This window comes from Mobula birostris, chromosome 23 (genome assembly GCF_030028105.1).
Source record: "Mobula birostris isolate sMobBir1 chromosome 23, sMobBir1.hap1, whole genome shotgun sequence".
NCBI lineage: Eukaryota > Metazoa > Chordata > Chondrichthyes > Myliobatiformes > Myliobatidae > Mobula > Mobula birostris.
The window spans coordinates 10,691,752-10,704,958 of NC_092392.1; the positions used below are offsets into that span (position 1 = coordinate 10,691,752).

The window sequence follows — 13,207 nt, forward strand, 5'->3', positions numbered from 1 at the left end:
AGATCATTTAAAAAAATTCTACATGTGTATTATTTGATCACATGTGGCTGTGCCCTGCTGTTGCTACTAACTCCACCCAGCAATGAACTGTTTTAAAATACAGAACATAGAACTGTATAGCACCGCGTTGTGCCGACCCTTTAACCTACTCCCAAGATCAAGCTAATCGTACCCTCCCACATAGTGCTCCATATTTCTTTTATACAATGGGGCATTTCTCATTAGAACTGGAATTTCATTAAGAAGTTGCAAACTTCAAATATTCACATCATTGGAGTAATTTACTTTAAATGTTAAAACTTACTTGAAATGTGAAAGCCCATACTAAGTTACCAAAGTTGAGAGACTTCAATAATTTGTCAGGGGCAGGATAAAAGTTTACAAACAGGGTAAAAAAAAGTTCCTAAACACCAAGAATAGCTAGTTCTATATATTTCTTTGACCTTGATGAAAGGAGATATTTTGTTTTGCTTTACCTGGAAAGCTTGATTTTCAGTTCCTCATGATGAATGGTGATCTGTCTTAGCTGATCTCTCAGTCTGTTGCAGTTGTTTTCCTTGTCTCTGATCTCTTCTTCTTTCCTCAAAATTGCATCATTGAACTTGATTTCCCATTTTTTAGACTCATCAATAATTCTATCACGGTCATTCTGTAAAGAAGACATACTACGAGTGAAGGCTGCCAGCTTGGCTAAATTTTCATTGAAATTTGCCTGTATCTGATTGGTTTCTTCTTTCTTCTTTTCCAATATGCCCTGCAGTGCCTCAACGGAGTCTTCAGAATGCTTTTTCTCACGCTCCAAACTTTCTATTTTTTCTTGCATGCTTTTAAGCTCCTTTCTATGTTCATCTTTTTCTAGATTAAGCCTTCTCTTTTGTTCTTCTTCCATATAGGTAGCTTGCTCTTTGGCCTTATCTTCAAGAGTCTGGAGCTCTTCTTTTAGCTTCAACTCGTCTGCCAAGAGCCTAGCTACCTCACTTTGAGCATCATCGAGTTGGACTTTACAAGAAAGCAGCTCTGCCTGGGCCTTTTTGCAATCTTCCAGTTGTGCGGCTGTTTCCTTCTTTGCAGTACCCAAACTCTTCTGGGTCTCTTGCTGAACAAATTCCAATGCCTTAATAGTTTTTTCTAAGCCACTGATTTTCTCCTGGTACTGAATGCAATCTTTCTGCAGTTGCTTGACCTCTTGCTGTTGTTCTTTGAGCAGCTCCTGTAATTCTTTGTTGTGAATTTTACCCCCCTCATTTTTCTTTTGCATTGACTTTACTTTCTGCTCAAAGTCCTTTTGCAACTTGGCTGCAGCTTCAGCCTTTTCTCTCTCAAGTTGCCTCACTTCTTCTTCCAATTCACCAATCTGTTTCAGATACTCTCTCACAGTTAGTTCTAAATGTGAAATCTTGTCATTATGTTCTTTTGATTCCTGTTGATAATTGGCAACACTACTGTTTAGCTCTGCCAACTGATTCATTAGTCGTTCTTCTAGATCATCTTTATCCAAATCCGCAGATGTTTTCTCCTTCTGTGCTAGTTCTACTTTTTGTTTTAATTGGTGATTATCGAGCTCTAGCTCAGAGACAGTCCTATGCATCTGTTTGCATTCCTCCTTATTTTTAACTAGTTGCTCTTCCAAACTGTCCCTTTCATTTTGCAAAAGTTGGTTTGTTTTCTTCAGTTCACATATCTCATTCTCTGTCATTTGCTTGTCATTTTCCATCTGTTTTAGTTGTTCCATCAACTGTGACAGTTCTTGTCTGTACTTTGTTATTTCATTATCGAAGCTAAGATCTTGTGAGCCCTCTGGAGGGGCATGGATTTTAGTTGACTCTGCTGAAGAAGTTAATTTATTGGACAACTCCTGTTTAACTTCTGCTACAATGGTTGCATCAATAGCTTCTTTCATTTTAATTTCCTGTTCTTGAATGATGCTACTTTGATGTTTGGCTAAAACTTTCTCACTATTTTCCAGCTTCTCAGCCATCTCCTTCAGCTCTAGTTTCAATGTATTGGTCTCTCCCTCCAAAAAATCCCTCTGAATTTTTAAGGTTTCAAGTTCTTTCATCACCTCTTCTGTTTCTTGTTTTGCTTTCTGAAGTTCCTCCTGAAGTCGTCTTTCTGTTAAGTCTGAAGATTCACTTGGCTTACTTTGTATGCTCGGTTCAGACTGCTGTTCCAACTGGAGTCTCTCAATTTCTTCTTCGAGTTCCATAATTTTCTGCTGCTTTGATTTAGCAAATTTCCTCATTTTTTCCTTCATTCCCTCCTGCTCCTCTATTGCCTCCTGAAGTTGTTTCTCTACCCCTTTTTTCTGAACTTCAGCTTCTTGAATCTTGCTGAACAACTCCTGCTTCTCCTGTTTTCCAATTTCAAGTACATGGTGCATCTTTTCAATCTCACCACTCACATTCTCATAGGATTGTAGAAGTGTTTCATATTCCTTTTTTAATTCTTCATGTTTCCGATGCCAGTCTGAGCTCTCTGCCTTTTGTTCACTTCTTAAGAATTCAACTTCATGTTGCAAGGTATCTTTTTCTTGTGAAATGCCATCAATGATCAGCTTTAAGCTTTCACTAGAAGCACTGAAATTCTGGTTTTCAATCAGTAATTTATCAACTTCTATAATTAATTTTTCTTTCTGCTCCTGAAGATTCGACAATTTTGTCATAAGGTCTTCTTTGTCCTTCCTCAGGTCTTCAATCGCCATTTCCATTTCAGTTAGCCTTTGATTTAATTCTTCTTTCAATGTTGTTACATTAGTCAGCTCTTCCCTCAGTGATTTGTTCACTTTCAAAGTTTCTTTGCGAGAGATCAAGGCAGCTTGTAGCTTCCTCTGCATTTGCTGTTTCAACTTAGCCTCTTCAGTATCTTCCTCTTGCTTTTGCTGAGCTTCCAGGACCTCATGTTGAAGAAGTTTCCTTTCATCTTCAAACTCTTTAGCTTGTTCTTCCATTTGAGACTGTAGTGTTTTAATGAAATCATCTTTCTCCAATAGTGTCTTTTCCAGGTTTTCGAATAATGCACCCTTTTCCTTCAGCTGAGTGTAGAAATGTTCTATTTCTTCATCTTTGTTATGCAAAACTATCTTTAACTCTTCATATTGCTTGCTTAGAATGGCCATGCTCTCAGAATCAGAACTTTCTGCTCTGGCCACCTCTAAAGCCAACTTTAGATCTTCTGCACGTGCCTCTGTGTCCTGATATCTTTTTTTCAGAAGGTCAAGTTCTTTAACTAACTCTTCTTTCTCCGAGCGGTGTTTTTCTTCCAGCTCAGAGACTCTATCCTGAGATACAACTGCTTCTTCCATTATTCTCTGCTCAAGATTTGTCAAATGCTGCAGTTTTAATTCAAGGTCATTATTTTTATTGCGCAGCTTCTCAAGTTCTTCTCTTAACTGGGCCACCGCAGGATCTTCAGTTTTTGCTTCAGATACATATACAGGTGCCTGAACCAGGACTGTTCTTGAAGTCTCCATCAATTCAGAGCTCCAAGCTAAATGCTCACTCCTCTCTGGCAATTCGTCTTTTGCTTCCTCAGAATTCCCTTGAAGTAGTTTCTCTGGTTGAGGTTCTGCACCTGAAGGAGGCTTCTCTTCCAAAAGCTGCAGCTGCTCTTTCACCCTTGAAAGCTCTTCACAAATCCTTACTTTCTCCTGGCTCTGTTGATTGAAATTCTCCAGCAAAGCATTGTATTGCTCCTTCTGTTGCTTTACTTGCTCCCTATGGAGTCTATTCTTCTCCTGAGCTTTCTTGATCGTATCCTTCCGCAAATTCACAGCTTCCTCAAGCTTCTTCTGCAGCTGATCCTTCTCTTGTTCCAGTACAGAAAGCTTAGACTTGAGCCCAGTTTGCTTACTTTCTACCGATTCTTGCATTGTGACAATGGGATCAGGCACCCTATCAGAATCAATTTCAGTGCTCTCATTCTCAACATCCTTCTCTTCCATTTCATGCTGCGACATTGCCTGTGGATTATCCAACTGCTTGGGCAATATAGTTGCTTCCAGTGAAATCAGCTGATCTGTTTTCATCTGAAGTTTGTGTTTCAGATCTTCTACCAAATTCTGAAGGTGACCAACAGTAGCTTCTCGATCTTGGAGAGCTTCCCTGACACTCTGCAAATCTGTTTCTTTCTCAGAAAGAGCCCGAACCAGATCAACACTCTGTTGGTTCTGAATTTGAGTTTCTTCACATAGTTGCACTGGCTCTGAAGAGTTGAGGTCACTGCGTCCTGCTTCATTCCCTGATGGAGAGCTTTCCACTGCTTCACGGTCTTTATTCTGTGTTTCCTGTTTCATCTCTTCCATTTTCTTTAAGAGTTCTTTCCTTTTTATCAAAGCAGCTTGGAGCTTTCTTTTTATCTGCTCATTCTCCTTTGTCAGGTTTTCTACATGTTTCTTTAAATCATCCCTCTCCTTCAGTAATGGCTCCAGTCTGCCTGTGCCACCTTGTGAAAGGTCAGTTTGTTCTTTACTCTTGGTGGGTTGCTCAGGTTCACTAGAGGGCTTCTCTTCTTCTTTCCCCTCTGGTTCTTTGTGCAGCAGTAGCACCTGCTCCTTTAACTGTTTCACTTGGTTTCCCAAAGAAAATTTCTCTTCATTTAACACTACCATTTTCTCAGACATACTCATGGTGACCTCAGCCATTTCTTTTTCCTTTTCTGACAGACACGAGTGAAGTTGCTGCACTTTATTTACATTTTCAAAAAGAGCTTGCTGCATAGCCACCAATTCCTGCTCCTTAGAAGCCAGCTTCTGCACAAGTTCCTCAATTTTGGACTTGTCATCATTGACAAGCTGCTCCAAGTTCAAGGTTGCTTCTTCCTTCTCTTTTAACTTTCCTCTCAGGTCTTTAACCTCTCCCTCTTGCTCAGTGATCTGATGCTGCATGATGTCCAGCTCCCTCTCCAGAGCCTCAATTTTCACATCCTTTGACCTAGATTCATTTTCTGCACTGCGAAACTGCTCTTGTAATAAACTGTTCTGCATACTCATGTTTTCCAAAACCAAAAAGCTCTTTTTCTCTTCATCGACTGCCTCTTCCTCTGCTTTTGTCAGTTTCTCTTTTAGTTGAGGTACTAAAGACAACTCTTCACTGTACTTCTGAATCTGACCAAGAAGCTCATTCTTCTCTGCACTCAGATTATCAATGGCTTCATTTGCATTTACTATCTCTTCCTTGTAACCCAAAACTACCTGATTTAAGCTCGTAAGCTCTTCATTGTTATCCTTCAGCTGCTTACTGTAGGAGGCCTTCAACCCTTCCAGCTCCTCTTCAAGTTCCTGTATGCGTGCCTGCAGTTTATCAGATTTATCACTTTGAACTCCTTGAAGCTCAGGACAATGTCTTGTAATTCCACTATCCTCTTCTTTTCCCAAGACCAATGCCAGTCCTCCATGTGAGGCAGAACTATATTCCAGTTGTTCCCCAGAACTGTACACTTCTGTGGATGAGTAAGTATCATGTCCGAGGTGGGCAACTGTTGTACTCCTCTGTTCTACCTGAGTAGAGTTAACCTTCTCCTCCAGTTGTACTGAAACTATCATGCTGTCCACTTCAGTACATGAATTTGTCCTTTCTTCCATCACAGCGATGGTGCTCATTCCTTCTTTCTGCTCTGTATATGCTTTAAAATGCTTATCTGTTGCTGACATAGCTTCTTGTTGCTCAGGCATAAACCGATGACTATCTTTCATACTTATTTGACAGACAGTCCCATCTTCTGACAATACTGAATCCAGTTTGTTCAGCAGAAGCTGATTTGTTTGGGCTGCTGCTGGTTGGTGTGTAATAGAGCCAGGATCTTTGTCATCGTCAGAAATAATCCTGTGCAGGGAATGAATCTCACTGCACTCTTCAATCTCTGCTTTACCACGCTGAATTAAAAAGAAGAAAAATAGAAACAGATGCTTAGTTACTGCTGTACAATGTATTAAGAAATCATACCCACAGTTAAATAAGTCGACGGTTACATGTAGCCTTATACAAGTCAGGGCTCTTATACATCTACAGTTTCCTTGGCCCCAACATTGGCAATCAAGTTATCAGGCAGGATTCCGGAATAAACTCTTGATTTCATTCCACTGCCATTTTAAAACCAACTTATTTCACCAACCTTTTGTTCAAATGCCTGAATGGCCCTTTCTGCAGCTCAGTGTATTTTTTGTTTGCCTCATTCTTTTTCACAACAGTCACCTATGTACATACAAGCTCACAGATACACACGGTACAGAAGCAGGCCCTCTGGCTCAGCAAGTCTGTACCAACCAACCATTTACAGTAATCCGACATTAATCCCATTCTTTAACTCCCCAGATTCCCATCACTTTGTCCAAGATTCTACTCCTAACCTGTAGATCGGGCCTGATCTAATTAAATGGTGGAGTAAGTTTCAGGGGCCCTCTACCGTGAAAGGGCAGCTGTTGGTGCTGCTGATATAAAACAGAAAACAAGAGCAGGCTGCAGTTGCATGGAGTAATTTATAGACTGCTTATTTTCAACCAACAACGATATTTAAGAACTCTACAGAAGATCATGATAACCATAGCAACCCCACTGAGCCACCAATATCGGTAGATTGAGGAAAAAAATGTTATTTATTTAACAACCAGTTACAACCAAGTTTATAAACAGAGAATGTGTCTCTACTCTTCCATTGATGCATCTCTTCCACTCAACTATACGAGGATAAATCTGTTAGAAATCTTTGAACAAACAACAAGCAGGATAGATAAATGAGAATTGGTTGATGTTGCTCACAAAATTTTCCTATATAAATAAATGGTAATTGCTTCTTCGCTTTACGACATTTCCGCTTACCAACCGTTTCATAGGAACGCTCTACCTTCAGATGGCGGGGGAAACGTGTACTTGGATTTTCAGAAGGCCTTTGACCAAGTGCCACACGAGGCTGCTTAATAAGCTAAGAGCCCGTGGTATTACAAGAAAGATACTAGCATGGATAAAGCATTGGCTGACTGGCAGGAGGCAAAGAGTGGGAATGGTTGGCTGCTGGTGACTAGTGGTGTTCCACAGGGGTCTGTGTTGGGACCGATTCTTTTTATGTTGTATGTAAATGACTTGGATGATGGAACTGATGGCTTTGCTGTAAAGTCTGAAGACGATATGAAGGTAGGTGGAGGGGCAAGTAGCTTTGAGGAAGTACAGAGGGTACAGAAGGACTTAAAACAGATTAGAAGAATGGGCAAAGAAGTGGCAGATGGAATACATTGTTGGGAAGTATATGCCCATATACCTTGGTAGAAGAAATAAAGGGTTGACTATTTTCTAAAAGGAGAGAAAGTAAAGTGCAAAAATACATGGGAGTCCTTGTGTAGGATTCCCTAAAGGTTAATTTTCAGGTTGAGTGTGTAGTGAGGAAGGCAAATGTGATATTAGCACTCATTTCAAGAGGTCTAGAATATAAAAGCAAGGACATAATGTTGAGACTTTATAAAGCAGTGGTCCCCAACCTCCGTGCCATGAAGAATGCAGCGGTAGCCGGGACGCATCCAGCACATCTTTAAGAAAAAAGCCAAAGTAAACAAGCTAATTAATTCAACCAACACACATCAAAGTTGCTGGTGAACGCAGCAGACCAGGCAGCATCTCTAGGAAGAGGTGCAGTCGACGTTTCAGGCCGAGACCCTGCGTCAGGACTAACTGAAGGAAGAGTTAGCAAGAGATTTGAAAGTGGGAGGGGGAGGGGGAGATCCAAGATGATAGGAGAAGACAGGAGGGGGAGGGATGGAGCCAAGAGCTGGACAGGTGATTGGCAAAGGGGATATGAGAGGATCATGGGACAGGAGGCCCAAGCTAATTAATTAGGTGCCGTCCAGCTGCTGACTGCGTAGAGCAAGTGAAATCAGCAATCGCCTCTGATCTGGGCCAACATTTACGTGCCGGGTGGCACCTAATTAATTAGCTTGTTTATTTCAGCTTTTTTCTTAAAGATGTGCTGGGCGCATCCCAGCTACCGCTGCACTGCTGCATGCTTTGCGGTCCGGTATCGGCTCGCGGCCCAGAGGTTGAGACCACTGTTATAAAGCACTGGTGAAGCCTCACTTGGGAGTATTGTTAGCAGCTTTAGATGATAAGGCCATAAGACAAAGGAATAGAATTAGACCATTTGGCCCCTCAAGTCTGCTCTGCCATTTAATCATGGCTGATCCTTTTTTCCCTCCTCAGCCTTCTCCTGTAACCTTTGATGCCGTATCCAATCAAGAATCCATCCAGCTCTGTCTTACACACACCCAATGACCTAGCCTCCATAGCTGCCCATGGTAATAAATTCCACAAATGCACCACTCTCTGGTTAAAGAAATTTCTCTGCATCTGTTTTAAATGGACGCTCCTCTATCCCGAGGCTGTGCCCTCATCCTGGACTCCCCCACCATGGGAAACATCCTTTCCATATCTACTCTGTATGGTCCTTTCAACATTCGAAAGGTTTCAATGAGATCCCCCCCCCCATCCTTCTAAATTCCAGTGAGTACAGACCCAGAACTATCAAACATTCTTCATCTGATAACCCTTTCATTCCCAGAATCATCCTTGTAAACCTTCTTTGAACCCTCTCCAATGCCAGTACATCTTTCCTTAGATATGGAGCCCAGAACTGTTCACAATACTCAAGGTGAGGCCTCACCAGTCGTTTATAAAGCTCCAGCCTCACATCCCTGCTCTTGTATTAGCGGAAGCGGATGGGGTACGAGGGGGAGGTGGGGCATTAGCAGAAGTTAGAGAAGTCAATGTTCATGCCATCTATATTATCTTCCGCTAATGCCCCACCTCCCCCTCATACCCCATCTGTTATTTATTTATATTCACACATTCTTTCTCCTTTTTCTTCCTCTGTCCCTCTGACTATACTCCTTGCCCAACCTCTGGGCTCCCCCCCTCCCCCTTTTCCTTCTCTCTGGGCCTCCTGTCCCATGATCTTCTCATATCCCTTTTGCCAATCAACTGTCCAGCTCTTGGCTCCATCCCTCCCCCTCCTGTCTTCTCCTATCATTTTGGTTCTCCCCCTCGCCGTCCCACTTTCAAATCTCTTACTAGCTCTTCTTTCAGTTAGTCCTGACTAAAGGTCTCGGCCTGAAACGTCGACTGTACCTCTTCCTATAGATGCTGCCTGGCCTGCTGCGTTCACCAGCAACTTTGATGTGTGTTGCTTGAATTTCCAGCATCTGCAGAATTCCTCGTGTTTGCGTGTAAACAAAGGATTAGTTCAGTTGGGCATTAATATGACACAAAACTGTGGGTTGAAGGACCTGTTTCCATGCTGCACTGTTCTATGTTCTAACTCAAACTGGCCAAAATAGTACCTTTTCCATTACCTTCGAATTAGTATATGTCATCAGCAGCCTCCAATGATTAAAGTTTGCCAATTCAAAGCTGAACATCAGGGAAATGGCATCCATTAAAACTTATATTTATGTAATTTCTCATTTTGAAACTTCTCAGAGACCAGAGCGTTACGATGTGAAACTAAAGCTCAACATCATGACTGTAGGGGAAAAAGAAATCACAGCTGTACCTGAACTTCTATTGGTTCTGTTGCTTTTTGTTCTGGTTCGGAGACTTCCTGAAGATTCTCCATTTTATCAGTCTGTTCTGAAAAGTTAAGTAGTAATCTATAATTAATCCTCTCCAAGTTTAGATATCTTGCATACATTTGCCAAATTCCACTTGGATGACAATAACAATTTTACACAGTCAGCAGCAGAAAAGACTCCACTTTTCAGCATCAGGTTGGAAATGCCAGCAAGATAACCAGGTCACATTCTGTAAAGTGTTGGACAAATGCGAAGATTCCAGCCAATTCCACTGGCTATTAGTTACTGGCTGCTGCTTAGATTGGCACAGACAAATAACTTTATTAAGGGGTGCAGGCCATGTCCACCCATGGTGGATAGGTCTATAAAATACAATGTTACTAAGTAATCCAACAAGTATATCAGGCAGCAGCCAGCAATGCCCATGAAAATGCTTCACCATATTTTAGATCAATCAAAGTGGTACATGAATATAGAGAAGCTCAAGAAAACTGAAAATAGAAAAGGCACTGAAAATTAAAGTGCTAAACTCAATTCTGTTACAGAAACTCTTTCCTCACAATATCAATCTCAATTCAGTGCAATGACTAATTATGCCTATTTGAATAATTATTTGTAAAAAAGGAAAGAATAATGAATAGCTTAACAACTCCTGAAGAAAGTATGTTAGCAGCTAAATTAAAATTACTTTGACTGGTTTCCTTGAGAAAGCAGATTTCTTTTGAGAGCATTTAATCTGTTGAGGCTAAAGTCTACTCCATTTCAATTGAATCCCTTTAACACAGAGGTCAGATGACTATCCCCATCTCCTCATGCTCACAATTTTCATATCATTCTAAGCTCACCTGCAATACCTAGAAATAAACTTCATTATACATCACTCAAGCTCCCCTCACTCACGTCCCCTCGTTCCTAAACGTCTCCGCTCACCCCATCTTCCTGACACCTTAACAATGATAGAGTTCCTCCTGTCCATAACTATCACCCCATAAGTCTCCACATCCAACACATTATTCTTTGCAACTTCTGCCATCTCCAAAGGGATCCTACCACTAAACAAATCTTTACCGCCCCTCCCCCTCTGCTATCTGCAAGGATTGCTCCCTCTGGGATTCCCTTGTCCATTTATCTCTCCACACTAATCTCCCTCCTGGAACTTGTATCTGCAAGTGGCCAAACTGCTACACCTGACCATTCACCTCCTCCCTCATCTACATTCAGGGCCCCAAACAATCCTTCCAGGTGAGGCAACGCTTCACCTGCAGATCTGCTGGAATCATCTATTGTATCCTATTGTGCTCCTGATGCAGCCTCCACTACACTGATGAGACCCGTCATAAACTGGGGGACTACTTCGTTGAGCACCTCGGCTCCACATGCAAAAGTGAAATTTCTCGATGGCCAAACATTTCAATTTCGATTCCCATTCCTGTTCCAACATGTCGGTCCGTGGCCTCGTCTTGTGCCAAGATGAGGCCACCTTCAGCGGGGAGAAGGAGCAACATATTATGTTTAGTCTGGATAGACTCCAACCACATGACATGAATATCAATTTCTCCTTCTGGTTAAAAAAAATCCCTCCCCTCCTCTCTTCTGCTATTCTCCACTCTGGTCCATACCTCTTCTCACTTTCCTATCATCTCCCCCGGGTCACCTTTCTCATATGGCCAAAGTTCAAAGTTGAACTTTGAACGGTGACTGTTTACTATTTCCATAAATGCTGCCTGACCTGCTGAGTTCCTCCAACATTTTGTGTGTATTGCTTTATTATAGACATTCCGTTGCTCTGTTGACAAGAATCAAAAGCTAACACTTTCAGAGGCAGACAGGTTTGTTGAGCATGTTTCACTTTACATCGTTTACACAACATTTTTAAAAACGTGGTTTGATATGTGAGGTTTTTTTTTACATTTTTCAGGTTCAGGTTGTCAACATGATTGAATGGAATAACTTAGTACTGTCCCATCAAACATTCACAACAAGTTAAAACACTGATTTAAGCTCCAAAATACATTATTCCTTCAAGTATTCTAGGGCAAATACAACTGTAGTAAGGCCCTCCAGTTTAACCCAGTAATTAGCCTTAGTCACAATCAGAGAAGAGAAACTCCTTTAACCCCTTTCGTCTTGAAGAGTACATGACTGGTTTCCATGACTGCAACGCATCACCTCCTTGAACTTATCAACAATTCAAGGCACTTATATTTTGCATGCCCGAAGGGACTGAATGGGTCAGTCACAAATTCATTTCAGATAAGGTCTTGTTAGATCATCTTTGGAGCAATCTGGAATCAGAGAGTGGTTACAGCATGGAAAAAGGCTAGTCACCCTGCTGAGTCCAGGCTTGCTCTGTTTAACAGCAATCAGCTGCTCTAAAAAGAAATCACCAATCAATATTCTGGTCATGCTTTGGCAGCTCCTCTTAATTGAATAGCCAATGGTGTAGCACTTACAGCTTTTGCAACAGAGTTTACTTATCCACCATTTTGCCACCGAGCACATTTAAATATCTAACACATCAGGGCCAAAACTGAAGTAGTGCTCTGTGAACCCCTGGCCACCACTGGGGGCAGTGCCAAACAAGTTCTCAGGCTGTCCAGGACATTGTCTAGCCAGCCCCTGGGCCCAAACCAGGAGGTAGTGCAAAGCAAGGACCTGGGCCGATATCAGCTTACCTTCAGCTAACATGGGGCCTTTGCTGAGCCAGCTTTCAGGCTGAAGCTCAAGTAATTTTGGGGAGCTCCTTTTAAACCAACACCAAGAGAATACCAACTGAGCTTTCAGACCAACTCCAGGGTGTTATGGAGCTTGTCCCAAGGCTGATATTGGAGCAGTGTTGTGTCAGACAACAAGCTGACACCAGTTAAATAGAATAATCAATTTATTTACATCTGACAGTTCTGGAGCAGGCCGGGTTGTAGGGTAACATATTTGGTGGAAATGTACATAATTCACATTGAGTTGGGGTTTTACTTCAAGAGGCTGGTTGGACATGATGACGTAATTACATAAAGGACTTCTAGCAAGCTTTGTGTTCAGTTTTTGGTGTTCAATAAATAAGTTGCTATGTTTTTTTTCTTAAAAACATAAAAAGTCACCATCTACACAGGTGACTCAAGGATGAAACCTCACCAAAAGCCACCAATGGCAGCAGGATCCAGACTTGCAGGACGTGACGGGTGACTCTCTGCTTCAGTGAGCAACGTTACACGTAGGACTTCATCCTAACTAAAGTGGTAGACCTCTGTTTGATGCAGACTTCCTGTGTGCTAAGGACTACTAGACAATCTTAAGAACTGCTGGCTTGTGGATATTAAGAATGTTGGGTTGTTACCTTGCTCCCTCAGTAAGTTCCACACAACAACTTGGTAAAGTGCATGCACCATCCCATGTGGGTTTACTTGACTGCTAGGCAACTCAACTACAGTCACAAAACTTGGGGTTGAGCGCCACATTTCTACAACTGACCCACCAGTCTATGCCCACATGCGTAGACTGTATCCAGAAAAGCTGGCTACAGCAAAGGCTGAGTTTGCCAACGTAAAAAGAACTGGCATTGTACGCTGATTGAATAGCTCCTGGGCTTCACTCCTGCATATGGTCTCCAAGTCCGATGGTTGTTGCCACCCATGAGGCAATTACACACACCTTAATGAGGCC

The 13,207-nt window shown here is 41.9% G+C and overlaps 1 protein-coding gene across 1 annotated transcript in view; it reads right to left on the reverse strand.

Moving 5' to 3' along the window:
* Nucleotides 1–13,207, reverse strand: part of LOC140186876 (golgin subfamily B member 1-like) — a 109,552-nt gene that overhangs the window by 27,685 nt on the left and 68,660 nt on the right. The window contains exons 13-14 of the mRNA XM_072241581.1: nt 9,529–9,605; nt 477–5,869 (exon numbers count right to left, since the gene is read on the reverse strand). Coding sequence (XP_072097682.1) covers nt 477–5,869; nt 9,529–9,605 — 5,470 coding nt within the window. The remainder of the gene's footprint in view (nt 1–476; nt 5,870–9,528; nt 9,606–13,207) is intronic.